This window comes from Dipodomys spectabilis, unplaced genomic scaffold (genome assembly GCF_019054845.1).
Source record: "Dipodomys spectabilis isolate Male_0828 unplaced genomic scaffold, ASM1905484v1 ptg000495l, whole genome shotgun sequence".
In the NCBI taxonomy this organism is placed as follows: Eukaryota; Metazoa; Chordata; class Mammalia; order Rodentia; family Heteromyidae; genus Dipodomys; species Dipodomys spectabilis.
Window position 1 is genome coordinate 904,890 of NW_024871172.1, and position 19,461 is coordinate 924,350.

At 60.8% G+C, this 19,461-nt stretch overlaps 2 protein-coding genes across 8 annotated transcripts; both read left to right on the forward strand.

The window, feature by feature from the left end:
- Positions 1 to 47: 47 nt before the first annotated feature.
- Eef1d (eukaryotic translation elongation factor 1 delta) lies at positions 48 to 13,587 on the forward strand. 7 transcript variants are annotated; one of them, XM_042669367.1, is made up of 9 exons: positions 48 to 66; positions 7,998 to 8,121; positions 8,397 to 8,468; positions 12,030 to 12,086; positions 12,347 to 12,446; positions 12,525 to 12,625; positions 12,807 to 13,028; positions 13,203 to 13,397; positions 13,489 to 13,587. In XM_042669367.1, exons 2-9 carry the CDS (start codon positions 8,005 to 8,007, stop codon positions 13,525 to 13,527), a joined length of 903 nt encoding a protein of 300 aa, XP_042525301.1. In that variant the 5' UTR covers positions 48 to 66; positions 7,998 to 8,004; the 3' UTR covers positions 13,528 to 13,587. The 7 variants fall into 7 exon arrangements, with proteins under 7 accessions (XP_042525301.1, XP_042525299.1, XP_042525300.1 ...); XM_042669365.1 differs by lacking the exon at positions 48 to 66 and adding an exon at positions 208 to 311; XM_042669366.1 differs by lacking the exon at positions 48 to 66 and adding an exon at positions 215 to 311 and having other exon boundaries at positions 8,001 to 8,121.
- Positions 13,588 to 14,413: 826 nt separating this feature from the next.
- Naprt (nicotinate phosphoribosyltransferase) lies at positions 14,414 to 17,990 on the forward strand. Its single transcript, XM_042669394.1, has 13 exons — positions 14,414 to 14,789; positions 15,213 to 15,340; positions 15,414 to 15,496; positions 15,633 to 15,763; positions 15,860 to 15,975; positions 16,211 to 16,407; positions 16,477 to 16,617; positions 16,848 to 16,932; positions 17,106 to 17,186; positions 17,271 to 17,373; positions 17,451 to 17,605; positions 17,688 to 17,795; positions 17,880 to 17,990. The coding sequence occupies exons 1-13, from the start codon at positions 14,414 to 14,416 to the stop codon at positions 17,940 to 17,942; spliced, it is 1,767 nt and encodes a 588-aa protein (XP_042525328.1). The 3' UTR covers positions 17,943 to 17,990.
- The last annotated feature ends 1,471 nt before the right edge of the window (positions 17,991 to 19,461 follow it).

Here is a 19,461-nt window from a genome sequence, read left to right on the forward strand (position 1 = left end):
ATCCGGACGCCTCCACTCGGCGGCCGGCGAGGGGGCGGCGTGGGCCGCGGCCCCGTCCCAAGCTCGGTGAGTCGACTGCTGCGAGGTGGAGCGAACTCCGACGTCTCTGTCACTAGCTCGCCACCTGGGCGCCGCGGGGCCCGAGGAGGAGACGGCGCTTGCGCGGAGCCGCGCCTCCCCCCCCGCGGCTGATGTGGTACGCCCCGCTCCACTTCCGGTGTGCGGGCCCGGCGCACGCCCGTCCTCGGCAGGCCCGCGCTCGCAGTGCCGCGCTCGCAGTGCCGCGCTCGCTCGTCTCCCCCTCGGCTGGCGTGAGTACCGCGGCCCCCGCCGCTGGGCGCGCACGCGCCCGGGAGGCTCGCGGGCCGCACCCCGGTCGTTAGGGCTGGCGCCGGCGGGGCGGCGCGGGCTCGGGCGGCCGGCGGGGCCGCGCGGGGGGCGGGCCGGCTCCCACGTGGGCCGGGGCGCGGGCCGCTTCCCGAGCGAGCGCCCGTCCCCTCGGGGCCGTGGCGGCCGAGGGAGGCCCGGCGTCCTCGCGTTCGTCCCGCACGCGTCTGTTGGGGCTTGGGAGGAGCGGGGGCACCCGGGGAAGCGGCGCCCGGGGCCTCGCGGGCCCCGCCCAGCCCGGCTTCTAGCCGGGATTTCAGGCAGGAGCCCCTGGGCCCCCTTTCCGCCAAGGCTGCTGCTCCTCGGGTGGCGTCCTCCACCCTCTCGAGCCCGGCCTGGCGTTTGCGAGGTGGTGAAGCAGAGATGTTTCCGCACGTGGCGAAGGACCGATGTGACCACCCCACCCCCGTGTCCCTTGAGGACAGACTCGCTCATCACATGCCTGGCGCACAAACTCGGGTCCCGCCATGCTCCTAGCACTGCTTCTGCAGGGCTTCCCGGCCCTGGAGCGGTAGGCCAGCAGAGACAAGAATCCACCTGGAAGGCAGGAAGGAAGGAGCTCCCGTGCCGGGCTGTGTCGTGGCCGACTCCACACTGGCCTCTTGATTCCTTACCTCCGAGTCAGGGGCCAGCAGCGTCTCCTAATGAGCTGGGAAATTTCAGGCAGAGCCCATCTGGACGGCTGGCTTCCTGTCCCTTGGAGGGCCAGGCCTCCAGTGTTGGCTTTGGGGGAGCCAAAGGCTGGACAAGGTGGCTAGTGTGCTTGACAGCGTTTGGATCCAAAGAGTAGCTCTGGGTTGGTGTGTGCTAGTGTCAGCCTCTTAGGGGCTGCGGGCAGGGGGTGCTGGCATTGTTCATTGGTCTGCGCTAGCCTCCTAAGGTGAGCTTGTGTACGTTGGAAGAGGCAGTGAGACGTTTAGTATTATTTATGGGGCTTATTTTTTCCACTTATTTACTTACTTATTTGGTGGTTGTGTATGTGTGTGTTGGCAGGTACTGGGGCTTGAACTTGGCCTGATGCTCTAGCTTGATTTCCTCTGTTGAAGCAGGGGCCCTGCCACTTGAGCCACACCACCACTCACTGCTTTTTGCCATTTAATCGGAGATTAGATTTTTCTACACAGGCTGGAAAAAGCTAGGATGACAGGCCTGAGCCACCAACAGCTCCTACAGTGACACACTTATGTGGACTACCTAAGTGTGTGAAGGAAGAGCAGGCTGTGGGTTTCAGCCCTCCTGGCTTGGTGGCTTTCGGTGGCCCCGACATTTGGAGTCCTGTGAGTGTGAAATGCTCTATTCCAGTCCCCAAGTAGTTGCAAGGTCCAGCACAGGTAAGGAGAAGGGCTGCAGGGGCTTAGGTCGTCAAGCAGGCCAGGCCACCATGGGCCATAACAAAAATAGAATTGATGAGATAGCATTTGAGGTGAGGAGGCTGTTGGGGCTGGCTAGGCCTGCGCCAGAGTGGTTTGGCTAGCCGCAGTGTCCCTCCAGGCCTAGGGCACGTAGACCTGTTCTGCCTAAGACAAGTCCATAGTTCTGAATAGGGCTGAGGTGTGTGGGAGTCAGGCAGAACAGCATTGAGTGGGATCTTGAGACTGTGCAATTTAACCCCTAAAAAAGGGTGAAAGCCAGGCACCAGTGGCTCGTGCCTGTAATCTTAGCTACTCAAGGTGAGACTTATCTCCAGTTAACCATCAGAAACCCAGAAGTGGAGCTGTGGCTCAAGTGCTAGCCTTGAGCAAACAATCTCAGGGACTGCACCCAGACCCTGAGTTCAAGGCCCAGGACTGACACAACAAAACAAAAAGGGTGAAGGATTGGGTGCTGGTTGCTTCCTGACTGTAATCCTAAGAGGAGGGGGATGGGTTTGAAGCCAGTCAGTGCAGAAACATCTGAAATCCCTCGAAACTCTGCATGCCTATTGTCCCAACTGACACTAGAAGCCAAGATTAGGAGGATCGAGCTACTAGGCAGAAAAGTCCAGAAGGCACCTGTCTCTGTGAAAGGGGAGCTGTGCCCTGTGGAACAACCAAAAACCTACAAAACGTAGGTGCCGTGGCTCAGGCGTGTGCCCTGGTGGAGAGTGGAGCCCTGTCCTAAAGGTAGAGGATGGGAGGCACCGTCAGAGGTAGGTGCCAGCCTAGCCAGCCAAGGAAAGGCAAAAGTATCACACAGCAGCACTGGACAGTGTGGCCGTCCTGAGAAAGCCCTTCCTCCGGCATCCTCGGCATTTCAAGTGCCAACATCTGCCCTTTTGGACAGAGAGTGTCCTATTGGGTAGCACTGGTTCACAGACTCGGGCGAACATAGAAGGGGGCTGCTGGGTGGGGGTGCATGGAAGCTGAGTTTGCTGGCAGACTGACCCAGTCTCCTGCCCCCCTCCATATTATACTCCTGTGGGCACAGGCTACTTGAGGGTGTCCAGAGGACAGGTGTCACAGGTAGGGCCCAGGAAGCTGATCATGAAAGCCTTCACCATCTGTCCTGGTGCATGGAGATAACTGCGTTCTAACCACCATGGCTGGCACCGCTGGGGCCCATCACATCTTAGTCTTCCTCAGGACTCAGTCCTCCAGCCAAGCGTGTCCTTGGCAGAGCTTGTGGTTGACAGACCGCAGGAGGCCCTGCCCTTATTTAGGAGGCTGTAGCCAGTCCACAAGCCCCTTCAGCTGGTTCCTCTGAGTGCTACTGGTGCTGTCTCTGGGCTGACCCGGTCAGCACCCCTCCCCCACCCCCGCCCTGGCCCCCCGCCCCCGCCCTCAGCTCACTTTCTCCCAGAGGGATAAGGGGCCTCCAGAAAGCTCTGCGGCAACTGGCTTTCTTCATTGTACTCCATTCTCTGTTCAAGCTCCTGCCCCTGCTGGAGAAGCCTGAGGCCAGCTTCACCCCACTGTGCAGGGCTGCGGTAGCCAGGTTGCCCTGCTGGCGTCCCCAAGCTGTTTTAGGAGGCTCTGGGCTTGTACTGGAGTGCCTTCCAGGAGTCCATGCAGACAGCTTGAAAGCCTTAAGCCTTATGGTGCCTTGGACAGGAGCCTGTCACGACTTACCTTGTCCCAGGACAGTTGGAAGAGGGTGGCTCCTGATGGGAACCCAGAGAGCTACATTGCAAGGAGTGAATCTGGTGTGGGGTCCGGACAGCCACCTGAGGTCTGGTAGTGTGGCTCAGCCTCGCACCTGCCTCGGCGATCCCCTCAGTAGACCCCCAAAGGCCCAGCCTGCTCGGGCTGCCTGAGCTGCTTGCTGTCTAGGGAGGCCGACCTTTCCCACCGGTCTAACCTTGGTACTTTCCCTTCATGCTGTCCTAGGAGGCCAAAGCAAAAGTAAGTACCCCTTCCTGTTGCCTTGTGGCCCAAGGCAGTTCTGTCCCTTACTGGCCAGCACCTTAGAGGTGGCTTCCTCTCCTTGAGCCCTGGCTCCGGGAGCCTGGGCAGGGGTCACTTGGGCAGTAAAGCACTAGTCCCCGGGGTCATACAAAACCTGGACTTCTCTGAAAGAGTCGGACCGTTGATGAGCGTCCTAGACCATTGCTGGTGAGCTCAGTGGTCCGTCAAGCCGGCTGTGCTGGGGGCTGTGCTGGGAGCTGCGCCAGGCCAGGCTTCCTGTCCCCTTGGTAACCCTGGGTGATGTCACAGTGCCTTGCCACCAGGTCTCTTGCCCCTGTCCCTGCCAGTGCCCCTGAAATCTGCCCTTGGTAAGTGAGGGGTGTCCCCTCCCCCATCTCTCCTGGGCCTTAGCAGCCCCTGGCCCTAGCTCCTGGCAGCAGAAGGAGCCTGGCACTTCCCTCTAGGTCCTTAGGGTGGGCTTCAAGCCAGGACCGCTTTCCAAATCCTCCTGGTGGGTGGGACTTAGATTTTGTTAGGGGTCGGTGTTAGGAGAGAGCCCTAGACAGAGAGGTAACGGCTTTTCTTCAGCTGAAGACTGCCCTCCAGGTAGGAAGCAGCGGGTGGCCTGTCCGCTTTGCCTTAGGCTGCTCCCTAACACCCTATATGCACCGTGGGGCACAGCACCCCTCGCTCCCAGTCAGCCCTGGGCCTGGTTAGTTGAGCCCCGACAGCTTTTCCTTGGGGGCACACAGGTGCTAACGTAGGTCCTAGGAGAGCTCAGCCTGGGGCCTCTCTGCTCTGGTGCTGTCACCGCGGCAGGGGCCGGGCCTCCAGCCTCCTCCCTAGGTCTCCCAGTGACTTGACCCTTCAGGTGCGGGCAGTCAGCCTCTGCTCCTGGTCTCCCTCTGGCAAGGCCAAGCCCACAGTGAGGCAGACCAAGGGCGTCGCTTCGGTGGGCCACCGTGTGCTGGTGATGGGCTTGCGGTGGGTGGGAATCCTCAGGTGGCCTCAGATCCCTTCCTGTGGACTAGAAGCACCAGCTGGCTGGCTCCCTGGGAGACGTCAGGCGCTCAGTACATGGCTACATTTGTTCAGATAAGCTAGGAGTGGTTTCTTAGTGGAAGTAAATCTGGGGTATTTCATTAGATACACTTACCCCAGGAAACTGCTGATTATACTAGCCAGTTCCAGCTGGGCACAAGCTGTGCTTTCTGGAAGCCCCATGCGAGGAGGCTTCTGTGGCACATTTAGAGGTGGTATCTAGTAGGTCCCTTTGCAATCAACTTTTGCGGTAAAAATACATAAACATGTGAAGGCATGTGCTGGCGTTTCAGTTACAGAAGTTCCCATGGGACAGTGACTCTGGGCCCTTGCATGCCATCTCACTGCCCACCCTCCCGGCCCCTGCTAGCCCCTCCCCTGCCCTGCCTCCCTGCTAGCCCCTCCGGTCAGGCTGAGGCTGAGGAGGTGGTGGGAGGCAGGTGCCTCTGCTGTGTTGCAACTGCCTTCTTGTGCTTGCTTTTTAACGCTGTGTCCGAAGATGAGGAGCGGGAAGGCCTCTTGTGCCCTGGAGACCGTCTGGGAGGACAAGCACAAGTATGAGGAAGCTGAGCGGCGCTTCCATGAGCACAGGGCCATGCAGGCTGCCACCTCTGCTCAGCAGCTCCTGGCCAAGGTGCCAGCTGTGAACGGGCCTGGACAGGAGGACACCGAGGACGCCGAGGAGGCCAAGGCCCCCAACACCAGCAGGAGCGATCCCGGGAAGAGCCATGACAGCAAGAAGCCGCTGCAGAAGAAGAGGAAGCGCTCCCCCAAGAGCTGGCTTGGCCAGGAGGACCTGGCCCTGGTGGGCCTCTCAGCCGACCACGGGTGGCTGGACAAGCCACTCTTCGACCAGGCAGAAAGCTCCTACCGCCAGAGGCTGGCCGACGCAGCAGCCCAGCAGGCCCCGCAGGGCCCCTGCACACACGGGAGCCAGGTGGCCTGCCACCACGTGACATGGGGGATCTGGGTCAACAAATCCTGCTTTGACCAGGCCGAGTGCGCGTTTGTGGAGTGGTCTCAAGCTCTGCTGCTGGCTGCAGAACAGAGCCAGACGCAGGGGGCTCCTGACACAGGCCAGCAGGTGGCCACCGCTGACCCGGCCCTAGCCTCCCAGCCTACCCTGCCGGCCAATGGCCAGCCCCCTCTAGGGAACCTGCAGGCCCTGGTTGGGGAGGTATGGCTGGAGAAGCCTCGGTACGACGCAGCCGAGAGGGTCTTCTATGAGGCCCTGTTTGACGGCCACCCCCCTGGGAAAGTGCGCCTGCAGGAGCGAGCCGGCCAGGCGGAGGGCGCCCGGAGGGGCCGCAGAGACCGGCGGGGCCGCAACGCCATAGGAAGCAAGCGGGCTGGGCCGCGTCGCACTGACGGGGAGGTCCCCTCCGCCTTGCCTTACTGGTACTTCCTGCACAAGGACGCCGAGGCTCCCTGGCTCAGCAAGCCCAGCTACGACAGCGCTGAGTGCCGCCATCATGCTGCTGAAGCCCTGCGCATGGCCTGGCGCCTGGAAGCTGCCTCCCTGGCTCACCGCCCTGGGCCCCGGTCTGGCCCATCCATGTCCGGACTGAGACCCAAGTAGGAGAAGTGGCAGAGGGTTCCTGGCCTGGCTCGGATTGCAAACACAGGGACAGCTGTCCCCAGGCGGGGCCCCTCTTCCCCGTCCTGTCCCGTCCTGTCCCGTGGAGGGGCTCCCCATACCTGGGCCCTGGCAAGGGGAGTAGTTACCCCTTGGGGGGGAGTCTTCTGAACTATTGGGATTGGTGGGTGCAGGACAGGGCAAATGAGAAGCCGTTCGGCTGGACCCTGGGGTGCTCGGGTGAGGTGGGGAGCTGTGCAGCGCACCCCAGGCTAGCCTTGTAGTGCGTGCCTGCCTTCGAGGTGCGGTGAGTGGCACATGGTTAGCATGGCCTCTGTTGGAACGTGGTCTGGGGCGAGAGACAAACCCCTTGGGGCCATGCTCCAGGACCCTGGGGAGGGGGCACCGCCCCGTCCCCTGCTGCCAGCTGGGCTTCGAGGACATAGGCAGCGTGATTGGGCGGGGAAGGGCCTGGACATGCCGGCGTCCCGCTTGCTCTCCCTGCCTTCCTGCCCTGTGCTCACAGTGGCCTGGCTCCCCAGCAAGTCAGCCGTGCGTGGGAGCAGAGTCTCGCTGGACTCTGTCACATTTCACAGGGCAGCAGGGGGTGAGGCTGTGAGTGGTGAGCGGTACAGGTTGGGGTTGGAACCTGACCCCCGAGAGGTGAGGCCCACGGGCCACATCCCATCTGCTGGACCTGGTCTAGAACAGCAGTTCTCCAACGTCTCCATCTTGGTTTGCTCAAGAATTTACTTATAGGGCTGGGAAGGTGGCTCAGTGGCAGAGTGCCTGCCTAGCATGCCTGAAGCCCTGGGTTCCTCAGTACCACATACACAGAAAAAGCCAGAGGTGGTGCTGTGTCTCAAGTGGTAGAGTGCTAGCCTTGAGCAAAAGCAGCTCAGGGACAGTGTCCTGGCCCTGAGTTCAAGCAGGACTGGCAAAAAAAAAAAGTATTTATTGACGTTTGCCAGATTGCAGCTGAGAACTAAGCACTAACTATGCTTCCAGCCTGGGCGCCAGCACTCAGGCCTGTCATCCCAGCTGCTCAGGAGGCTGAGATCTGTGGATCATGGGTCAAAGCCAGCCTGGGCAGGAAAGTCCACGAGACGTATCTCCATTTAGTAACACCCCCCACCCCCCCAAAAAAAAAAAACGAAGTAGAGCTGTGTGGCTCAAGTGGTAGAGTACTAGACTTGAGCTGAAAAAGCTTAAGGATAGTACCCAGGCCCTGAGGTCAGCCCCACGGAGAATTAGTTTGTTGGTGTCCATAGCATGTTTTTGTGAAAAATGTCTTTCTGGTGGCAAAAAAAAAATGCAGTGGGTCTAGTAGTAGCCTAATAGTCATATGACATGGTTGCAAACTTTGTGTCTGGTTTGGTTGATGGTTGGATTCTCCTTTCTGTGCTCAAACAGTTTTTGTGTGGTTCGTGTGGTTGGAAGGGAGTCGGCTTTGTGGGTTCCCAGAAGTCCTTGGGCTAACTTGAGGGCTGGTGTGGCCTCTGAGGGGCTGCTGGCTCATCATGCTAAGTGAGACCCACTCTGTTCTCCTCGGGCTGCGTGAGCCAGCAGGCTCAGGCTTACAGTTGGCATCTGAGACCGGGAAGGATATCTTCAGACACCCCCGCACCCCCACCTTCTAGCCATGCTAACCTAACTTCTCCCCTTCCCAGCAGGAAAATGGCTACAAACTTTCTGGTGCATGAGAAGATCTGGTTTGACAAGTTCAAATACGATGATGCTGAAAGGAAATTCTATGAGCAGATGAATGGGCCTGCAGCTGGTGCCTCCCGCCAGGTGAGGGCTGGCTGGGGGCTGGCAGGCAGTGTGGGCAGAGGCATATTAGGGCCAAGTGGCTCTGGAGGCTTGGGGAGAAGGGCATTACTGGCTCCCGATTGTAATGCATAGGACACACACTCCCAGGCAACTAGGGCTGAGCTTCCGAGGTCTGCCTGCAGACTGGCCCTGCACAGTGGCCCTGGCCTCCAGCATCACCTGCTCTCTCTGGGTTTTTTAGGGGCTTGAGGGTTTTTCTAATTTAACTGGACTGGTTCTTTCTACATTGTCTGCAGGATAATGGTGCCAGTGTGATCCTCCGTGACATTGCAAGAGCCCGGGAGAACATCCAGAAATCCCTGGCTGGAGTGAGTACCCGTGGGCTCGTGCTCGGCCAATAGCATGTCTGATGGGACCCCTTGGTGCTGCCAACAGCCTTGACCCTTTGGACCAAATTAGGCTACAGAGTGTGGTGAGGTGTTCTTGAAGGGCATGGGGTGCTGCAGCCTCCAGACCCACCCTGGACCAGAGCTTGCTGTGTACCCTCTTGTCGGCGGCGGTCACTCCGGCTACTCCTGCATGCCAGCGTGGTCGCCTGAGCTGACTGGTGTCCTTCTGCACTGTGCATGTGCGGAGGCCTCTTTCTTCCTGCTTGCTGAGTGACTGCTGGACCCCTCCATGGGATGGGTGCTGTTTGACTAGGTTTCTTGAGTTCTGGCCATAGAGTCAGCACCATCTTGGCCTTGTGGCCTTGTGTGGCCTCTAGCCTCCAGACAGATCAGGAGTGGCCTGCTGGGCAGGCTCTTAACCAAAGTGGACCTACTGGGCTGCCTTCCTTACTGAGAGGGTGGGGGCCTCATTCTCCTGGGGTAGTTGCCTGCTGGAACAGATGACCACTAGCTCCCAGCTTACAACAGTGTGAGTTCATCTTACAGTCCTGGGTGACAGAAGTCCAAGCCTAAATCCAAGTGCCATCAGGTTCCAGGAGAAAATCCATTTCCTGCCTTTTGGGGGTTCCTTGGTTTGTGGCCTGTGGCAGGCAGTCTCAACCTTCCAGCCTCTGCTTCCGTCTTTGCATTCCTGACTCTGAGTCCCCTGCCTCCCACCAGCCCAGGGGTTCTTCTGATTGCAGCTGGCCTGTCCAGATAATTTAGGGTTTCCTTACCGTCCAAAATCGCAAGTTTGATTATATATTTGCTAATTCCCTTTTACTGTGGAAGCTGACGAGATTGAGGAGGGGATGACCCTATAAGTCCACCCAGTACCACCGTTGAACCCACGCAGGGTCAGTCCGTGTCCTATCTGTCCTATACCAACATCCCCAAAGCCAGCCCTGCACACCGCCCCCCCCCTCCCCCCCCCCCCCACACAGGTTCACACTGTGCCCATCCGTCCTACACCAACACCCTCAGAGTCAATCCGGAGCATGGTGGTCTGTGCCAAGGCAGAATTCTTCAGGTGTAGACCAGTACACCTAGGGCGTAAGTTACCCCCTGAGTATAGGTATGGGTCAGCTGTGCCAGGTCTCCTTCTTGGAAAGGGGGCTTCACTGGTCCCAAATAAGTTCAGAATCCAGCCAGGCAAGTGCGCGAGGTTTGAAGACAGAGGTAGAAGGCAGGGCTCGGCAGGGAGAGCACTTGTTAGCAGACTGTTTGTCCATTCTCGCCCTGGCAGTACTGACACTAAATTGTACACAATGCTCAGGAGCTCTGTGAACCTTGCGATAGCCAGAAACTGCCCCCACCTTCGACACCTGTTGAGGGAGGGGATCCGCAGGTCGCCACCTGGCCTCGGATCCTCCGCACTCACCAGGCTGTCCAGCTGCCACTGGCTCTGCATACTTTCCTTGTCGAGTTTGCCTTCAGATCTTTTGCAGTCTGGAGAATGGGTTTTGTTTTGTTTTGTTTTTTTTTCGTGCTGGTCCTGTAGTTTGAACTAGGGCCTAGACACAAGGCTAGTGCTCTACCTACCACTTGAGCCACAGCTCCACCTATGATTTTTTGGTGTTTCATTGGCAATAAAGAGTCTCACAGACTTTGCTGCCTGGGCTGCCCTTGAACCACAATGCTAAGATCTCAGCCTCCTGAGTAGCTACAATTACAGGCATGTACCACTGGCGCCCGGCTAAGAGACTAAAAAGTTCTCAGACCATAAAGTCCTGGTTCTTTTCTGCTTAGCAGTTCCGTCCATCTCTCCTCCCATAAGCAGCAAGAAGAAAGTAAGGTGCTTCTTCCACAGTTGGCCTAGAAGTCCCCCTGGCACAATTGAATTAAACTGCCTGTCCACCTCCACCAGTGGCGGGGATAATCTTGTCTCCCCCGACTCCCTCCGCCAAGCCCGTGCGAGCAGCGGCGCGAGCACCCGTTGTTGGCCGCGGTCTCCTGGCACCGTGTATGTCCTCCGGGTTGATGCTCGTGGCTGTGCTGCTTGCCCTGTCCAGAGCCCCAGTCTGCGTCAGTGAGTAAGTTAGGATTTTTGTCTTGCTCCTTAAACCAGCCGTATCCCCTGGCCTTTTTTTTTTTTTTTGGTCCGGTCGTGGGGTCTGAACTCTGGGCCTGGGCGCTGTCCCTCAGCTCTTCAGCTCAAGGCTAGTGCTCTACCACTTGAGCCACAGCGCCACTTCCAGCTTTTTTCTTTTTGCTTATGTGGTGCTGAGGAATTGAACCCAGGGCCTCAGGCATGCAAGGCAAGCGCTCCACCACTGAGCCACCTTCCCGGTCCCCCCTGGCCATTTTTAAGGTTTGTTCCAATGCCTGTGTTCATTTCCACTTGATATAACCAACCCATGACCTCGTTCTGTCTGTGTACAAGTCCCGCCAGGGCTTCTTACTTGGACCCTTGGGTTCTGCCTTGGCATCTACTGACCTCATCCCAACAGCTCAGAGCCCAGCCTGTGGCCCATGCTTGCCTGGGCATGAGCTGGGCTCGGGCCTCCCATGTAGAGGGCTGGTGGTAGCATGGACTTCTGAACAACACTACCTACTTGGCAGCATGGGCTAAGCAGCCCTGGGGCTCCTGGAACACTTCCTACCTATGCTGTGTGGGTTCACCTCTAGGTCCTAGTATCTGGGGACAAGAGAAGAGCATACTGTTAGTCTTAGAGACTGGATTGTTAAGACTTGTATCACAAAGCCAGACATCTTACAGCACTGGCTAGTCCCAAGATCAGTGCCAATGTTGGCATAGAGGGATATTCAGCCCATTGCAAGGGTCCAGAAAGGGTATTTAGACCAAGTCTCCTGGGAACTGCATGCAGAGTGAGGTGAAAGGTTGAAGTTTTTGCTTAAGAGTATTTCTCCCAAGTCGGTATAGCCTGCCAAGTTCTCAGAGGGGACTTTTCCTGTACCCCCAAACTGCCTCTCTGAGGTCTGAGCAAGGCCCCCGGTGCCCTGGCCAGATTGCTCCCAAGCTCTGGCTCTAATGGATCTTCTGCCTCTCCAGCCTGACTCCTTGATCAGAGTGCCCGGTCACGGCTCCATCCCGCTCTCCACACATAACCTGCCGCCCCTGGTCTTTGCCACATGGCTGTGCTGTCGGGGACTCCTGGGCTTCCATACCAGCTCTGCCCAGGACTGCTCTGCGGGAGTCAGATACATCAAGTGGTTTATCTGCTCAGTGTCACTCTGGGGCTGGTGCTGCCCGCTGCTCTAAGGAGCAGGTTCTGCTGCACACAGGTCGAGAGCCGAGACCATGCATGCGCCTGAGATGGGGTCTGGCTGGAACTTGCATGCAGCCAGGTGTGCCCTGTCCTTAGAGCCCAGAGCGGATTTGCCCCCTGCCTGTGCATGTGGACCCTGAGGCTAGAGGCCAGAGCCTTCGAAGGCTGTCTTGGGATAAGGCGGTTGCATGGCCTAGTAGGCAAGGTGCTGTGCTGACAGCCTCCAGTCCTTTCTTTTGGCCCTTTAACTGCTTTCCCCTCCCCTTTCCAGCTCAAGGCAGTGCTGCCCGGCCCCGCTGAGGCTCTGAGCCAGCTCGCCCCTGGGACTGTAAGTCCTGCTGGACAGTGGCAGTTCTCAACTGCATGCTGCCTCTGTATAGTCCTGTGCCCTCTGTGCGCTGAGAACGCCGCTGTGTTCTGTGTAGCCTCCCTCCTGTAGCCCATGAGGATGGACGGGCCAAGGCGTCTCCATGGTCCTGAGCAGAGCAGGGACCCAGTGGGGCTGGTGGGGCTCGTTCTCTGAGTGGCTGTGAATGAGGGAACCCCAGGACAAGCTGGGGTGCTGAGTCCCAGGCTCCTTCCTTGCAGAGCTCAGGCCCTGGGGTTTCCAGCGGACCTGGTGGAGATCACAGTGAGCTCGTAGTACGGATTGCCAGCCTGGAATTGGAGAACCAGAACCTGCGAGGAGGTGAGGCCCTGGGCCTGGTGGGCTGGGCGGATACAGCCCTCTGCTTCTGTCGTTAAACAAGGATCCCTGTGCCTGCAGTGGTACAGGATCTGCAGCAGGCGATCTCCAGGCTGGAGGCGCGGCTGAGTGCCCTGGAGAAGAGCTCACCCAGCCACCGCACCACCGCCCCACAGACGCAGGTGAGTGCCCTCCTCAACCCTGGGCCTCACTGGGCTGTGGCAGCCCAGGGTCCGTCCCCCCTACGCCTTGGAGTGCGTGGAAAACCATCCAGGCTGACCTCTTGCAGCTGCTTTGCCTTCAGTTAATGCAGGGGGGAGAGGGGAGGTGGGGCGAGGCTCAGTCTCTGCCTGCCTGTGGCAGCACGTGTCTCCCATGCGCCAAGTGGAGCCTCCAGCCAAGAAGACGGCCACACCAGCCGAGGACGAGGAGGACAATGACATTGACCTGTTCGGCAGCGATGAGGAGGATGAGGACAAGGAAGCAGCCCGCTTGCGGGAGGAGAGGCTGCGGCAGTATGCAGAGAAGAAAGCCAAGAAGCCCTCGCTAGTGGCCAAGTCATCCATCCTCCTGGATGTCAAACCTGTGAGTGGGAGGAGTGGGGACCTCCCTTGTCCCCTAGGGGCAGAAGTCAACTGTAGAAGTGGAGGGAGAGGAGCAAAAGCCCAGCAGGTGCAGATTAGGATACCCAAAGAGCCCTCGTAGGACGCACTGGCAGAATCTCCCCAGATGACTCACTTTTCTCTTCCACTCCCACAGTGGGACGATGAGACGGACATGGCCCAGCTGGAGGCTTGTGTGCGCTCCGTCCAGCTAGATGGGCTGGTTTGGGGGGGCTCCAAGCTGGTCCCTGTGGGCTATGGCATCCGTAAGCTACAGATCCAGTGTGTGGTGGAGGACGACAAGGTGGGCACAGACCTGTTGGAAGAGGAGATCACCAAGTTTGAAGAACATGTGAGCCAGCCACCAGCAGGAGGGTGGGGGGAGGGAGGGTGGGCCTTAGGGAAACCAGCCACCATAATCCCCGCCCCACCTGTCTCCATAGGTGCAGAGTGTGGATATTGCGGCTTTCAACAAGATCTGAAGCCTGAATGCATGGTTTGTGTGTGTGAGCCTCTGCTGAAATTAAAGACTTGAGACTCTGCACTGTGCCTCCTGTTGTGTCGCGTGGGGGGAGGTTTTGCACATGCACACACAGGTGCTGCTCCTTTGCTCTGATCACTCACCCTGTGGGTCCTCACATTCCACTGCAAGGGACAGGTACATCCAAGCTGTTCAGTCAGAGCAGAATCTGTTGGCTCATTGATGGGAGAAGCCACATCTCTCCAGACTGCCGCTTCTAACTGGTGCGGGACCCTCCCACCCTCTTTCCCACCACCCAGTCCTCCCTATTTGGGTTTGAAGGTTCCTGCCCCTTTGCCTGCTGGAGACCTGCAACCTGGTCAAGTCTAATTACATTCTGTCGGGTCTGCCTCCTCGCTCCTGGTGGTCAGTGCTGCGTTCTTGGTTCTAGACTGCAGTGTAGTGAAATTGGCCAGAATTAGTGTTTGAGTGTGGCCGCTTCCTGTCAGAACTGGTATCCACAGGGCCCCTAGCCTTGAGGGACAGCGCCTTTCGTCCACAGTTTGGAGAACTTCCTGTGGGCCTGGAGTACAGGGCACCCCCAAAACCGCAGTAGCTGCTTTTTGGATGGGGCAGACAGCCCCTAGCTGTACACGGGGTGCCATTGCTGAAGATGCAGTGAGGCCAGGCCGCTGGCCGGGGTTCTGAACCGGAGGGCTGCGCAGCCCAAGGTCAGGGCTGAGGAGAGTGGGAAAGTCAAGGGTTAAAGGTCAGCCTGGGGAGGGGGGAAGGCAAGGGTTAAAGGTCTGGGGACCTCGGGAAGCCCCGCCTGCGTTCCGGGAAAGGGAGGGCGCCGCCCCGCCTCCCGGTGCGAGTCTCCGGGTGCCCGCGGCCTGGGCAACTCCAGGATGGCGTCAGAGCGGGGCGCGGAGCGCGTGCCAGGGGACCGGGCGGCGGCGGAGGACCTGGCCGCGGCGCGGGACCGGGCGGCGGCGGAGGACCTGGCCGCGGCGCAGGACCGGGCGGCGGCGGAGGACCTGGCCGCGGCGCGGGACCGGGCGGCGGCGGCGGAGGACCCGGCGGAGGCCGGGGCGGCGCGGCCGCTGCTCACCGACCTCTACCAGGCCACCATGGCGCTGGGCTACTGGCGCGCGGGCCGGGCGCGCGACCACGCCGAGTTCGAGCTCTTCTTCCGCCGCTGCCCGTTCGGCGGCGCTTTCGCCCTGGCCGCCGGCCTGCGGGACTGTCTGCGCTTCCTGCGCACCTTCTGCCTGCGGGACGCGGGTGCGGTGCGGCCTGCTCCGGGAGACCCCGCCCAACCCGGGAGACCACGCCCCGGGAGACCCTGCCCAGCCCAGGGAGGCCCCGCCCCGGGGGACCCTGCCCAGCCCAGGGAGGCCCCGCCCCGGGGGACCCTGCCCAGCCCAGGGAGGCCCCGCCCCGGGGGACCCTGCCCAGCCCAGGGAGGCCCCGCCCCGGGGGACCCTGCCCAACCCAGGGAGGCCCCGTCCCGGGGGAGATCCCTGACATCCCCGGAACTCACTCCCGTGAGACCCTTGTGACCCTGGGGACGTTCCCACGGACTCGGGCCCGAGTCCCACACGATGATCCACTCCGGGCTGGTCCCCAACATGCTCCCAGTCCAGGGCGACCCCGGACCCTGGGGGCCCCGCTTTCCAAATTTCACTGGTGCCTTGTTGTCCCCAGATGTGCAGTTCCTGGCATCTGTGCTGCCCCCAGATACTGATCCCGCGTTCTTTGAACACCTTCGGACCCTCGACTGCTCGGGGGTGACTCTGCGGGCTCTGCCCGAGGGCTCCCTGGCCTTTCCGGGCGTGAGTTCAGGGCGAGGGGTGGGGGCGGGGAGGGGCGCGCTGGCCGTGCTGGCCTCTGACCGTCCTTTCCCAGGTGCCCCTGCTGCAGGTGTCTGGGCCTCTCCTGCTGGTGCAGTTGCTGGAGACTCCGCTGCTCTGCCTGGTCAGCTACGCCAGGTGGGCCGGGACCGGGGCTCCCAGAGGGGAATGGGGTGTGGGGGAGGGCAAGGGGCTCCTCCAGGGGACAGGACCACGCACCACGAGGGCCTGGAGGAGGGCCCGGTGTCCAGTGGCTTCACTCTCACTCCCACAGCCTGGTGGCCACCAACGCAGCTCGGCTTCGCCTGATTGCCGGGCCCAATAAGCGGCTGATGGAGTTTGGCCTGCGCCGGGCTCAGGGCCCCGATGGCGGCCTCACAGCGTCCACCTACAGTTATCTGGGCGGTGAGGGCCTGAGGGCCAGTCCAGGGTGGGGAGGGGACAGAGGGAGGGAGGCCCTCCCTCACCGATCCCACCCGAGCTGGCCTGCCTTCCCTACAGGGTTCGACAGCAGCAGCAACACGCTGGCCGGGCAGCTGCGGGGTGTGCCAGTGGCGGGCACCCTGGCCCACTCTTTCATCACGTCGTTTTTGGGCAATGAGGTGCCCCCGGACCCGGTCAGTACCTGTTTGCAAACACCCTGTCTGTACTAGAGAAGTCTGGGACCCAGGCAGGGGGAGCTGGGCCGAGTGTGCGCAGCTGCGGCAGCTGCTCTGATCAGGTGACCAGGGGCCTGGAGGCTGGCATGGGACAGCGCTCATTGCCTTTGCCCTCGGGCCAGGGTATATTGGCCATTCCTGGGTCCCTCGTGGCTCACTCTTGAGTCTATCTTTCCCTGGCCCCATTTCACAGATGTTGGCTCCAGCTATTGGTACAGGCCCGAGGGTGGACCTGACCACCAGTGTGAAGGTGTGGCTGGAGCGTGTGTGTGCCCACCTGGGGCTGGGCATGCAGGAGCCACACCCTGGGGAGCGGGCAGCGTTCGTGGCCTATGCTCTGGCCTTTCCCCGGGCCTTCCAGGGCCTGCTGGACTCCTACAGTGTGCAGAGGTAACCGCAGGCATTCTCCCAGGGGCCCTGGCGGCAGCCGGGGTCTCTCACCCTTGTCTGGGCCTGCAGGAGCGGTCTTCCCAACTTCCTGGGCGTGGCCCTGGCCCTGGGGGAGCTGGGTTACCGGGCAGTGGGCGTGAGGCTGGACAGCGGTGACTTACTTCAGCAAGCTCAAGAGATCCGTGCCGTGTTTCGGACCACTGCCACGCGGTGAGCCCCCTCTTCCTCCGAGGGTTCCAGGCTAGAAAGCACAGGCTGAAGCCGGTAGTGGGCAGGGGCAGTGAGCCACATCGCCCTCAGCACAGCCAGGGCTTTAGGGGCCAAAGGCCAAGCCTGGAAGGAAGTGGGGGCTGAGGTGCCACCGGGGGCTCCAAAGCAAAGGGTTCGGTGTGGGGAGGGGAGGAGAGGACCAAGGCGAATCCAGAACCTCCTGTGTGCAGGTTCCAGGTGCCCTGGCTGGAGTTCATCCCTATTACTGTCAGCAACAACATTGATGAGGAGGAGCTGGCCCGACTGGCCCAGGAGGTGGTGTGGAGGGGAGGGCAGAGGGAGGGGAGAATGGAGGGGAGGTCAGAGGGAGGGGAGAAGGTAGGGGAGGGCAGAGGGGGGTAGAAGGAGGGGAGGGCAGGGAGAGGGGGGTGGAGAGCCCTGGGCCCTGAAGGTCCTGCCTGAGCTTAGTGCCCCTCCTTTCCCAGCAGGGCAGTGAGGTGGACGCCTTTGGCATTGGCACCAGCTTGGTCACCTGTCCCCGGCAGCCTTCCCTGGGCTGTGTCTACAAGGTGAGGACTGAATCTGGACCCCCGGTGGGCGGGTCTGGGGTCCGAGGCGGGGCACGGGTCCCCATCCTCCTCCTCCTCCTGCAGCTGGTGTCTGTGGGAGGCCAGCCTCGAATGAAGCTGACAGAAGAGCCTGAGAAGCAGACACTGCCTGGAAGCAAGGCTGCCTTCCGGCTCCTGGACTCTGCGGGTGAGCCCCCTCCTGGCCCTCAGCCTGCTTGAGGCTCCGGGGCTCCCCACAGTGACCCTGGCCCTCCACCTCTGCAGGCTTTCTGCTGCTGGACGTGCTGCAGTTGACAGAAGAGCCCCCGCCCCAGGCTGAGAAGGAGCTAAAGATTTGGCCTTTAGGGGCCCGAGACCCCTGCACTGTGAAGCCAGCGCGGGTGGAGCCGCTGCTGCGACGCTGGCTGCACAAGGGACAGGTGCCGCTCCGCACCTCCCGCACCTCCCGCCTCAGCTGAGCCTCAGCTCTAACCTCCTCACCTCTGCCCCCCTCTCCCGCAGCTGTGTGAGCCGCCCCCGTCCCTCGCAGAGTCCCGAGCCTTTGCCCAGTGGTCCTTGAGCCGCCTCAGCCCTGCGCACAAGCGGCTGCAGAGCCCTGCTCCATACCGGGTAGGCAGAAGACCAGCAGGTGGACCCAGCCCGTGTGCCCGGCGTGCCCGGTGTGCCCACTAACCCCAGCCTCCCTCCCTGCAGGTTGCACTGTCTGAGCAGCTGCGGGCCCTGGTGGACCGTCTGAGCGCCAGAGGGCCCCCGTGACAGTTGCAGGGTGGGGACTGGCTGGAAACAAGTCACTCACTGTCCTCACAACCTGTCATGTGTCATTTGTTCACCTGGGTCCCTGGACCTGAGTCAGGAATACAGCAAAGTAGCCAGGTTCTGGAGGGATCTAGGCTCTGACCACAGGTCCGCCCTGAGCTGGAGAAGCTGGTGGAGGAGGCCTCCCCGCCAGAGCCGGGTGGGTGGAGTAGCAGGCGTGGCCCAGGGGTGACCACTCACGCTGCACCCACCTCTCCCCTCAGCCTGTGCCAACTCTGGGTCCTGCCTGAGCAGTCTCTCCTCCTTGCCCTTTACTCTCCTGCAGCGGCGTGAGCCGCTTCTGCCTCTGCAGAGCCCAGAGCCTTTGTCTGGTGGTTCTGGAATCACTCAGACCTTTGCACCGGCAGCTGCAGACATGGGTTCCCACACCTGCTGAGGGCACTGTCCTGGGACTAGAGATGGGGGAAGGGGCGGGAGAGAGAGCGCATGCCAGTGGGTCAGCTTGAACTCAGGGCCTGGGTGCTGTCCCTGAGCTTTTTGGCTCAAGGCTAGCACTTTACCACTTGAGCCACAGCTCCACTTAAGGTTTTTAGTGGTTAAATGGAGATAAGAGTCTCATAGCTTTTCCTGCCCAGCTGGCTTTGAACCGTGGTCCTCAGATCTCAGCCTCCTGAGTAGCTGGGATGACAGGCGTGAGCCAGCAGCTAGTGAGATATAGTAAGTTTCCCAACAGCAGAATCAACATGTCCCCTGCCATTGACATTGCGAGGCCTGTGTGACCCCGGCATCTGTCACAGGTCAGCTGGGCCCTGGCCTTGGGCCTCAGCTGCTAAGCTGCTGAGTGGCCATCTAAGGGGGAGGAAGGCTGGGGCTCTGCGAGGGTTGTTCCCAACTCTGTGTAGCAAGCTAGTGACCTTGGACTCCAGAGGGACTGCTCAGGAGGGAGGCTGTAGGTGTGCCAGGCGGCAGTGGGGGCGTGGGGCCTCTACACAACCGTGTACAGTCGAGTGTGGGGGTGTCACCTGTCTGGTGTTTCCCTTCCAGAGCACTTCCGCTGCTCAGATATCCCACCAGACCAGCCTGTCCAGCTCCGCTGGTCCAGGGCTGGGCAGTGCCTGCTGTATGACTGGGTGAGGATGCGGGGTGGGGATTTAGGGCACAGGCCGGGCAGGCCAGCCTGGGGGAGGAGCCTGGAGAGATGCCCTCACCTGTGGGACAAACAATTTTGGGGGGGGGTGACACCAAGTCCCAGGAGGGCCCGCCTCTGCAGCAGGGACCCCGAGAGTGGGAGAGGCAGCACTGCCCTCAGCTCCGGGGTGCCGGGGGCACCCCGCCATGTCCCGCGCACAGACGTCCTGCTGTGCTGGAATGCAGGGAGCCAGCTCCGCCCCTGTCCACAGACGCCCTGGACCCCCAAGCAAAAGGCATCCTCTCGCTTTACTCGCTCTGGTAGGCTCACGACTGGGGCTGGCCACATGGCTCTAGCAGTGGGGCCTGAGGGCCCCAGCCCGAGCCAAGA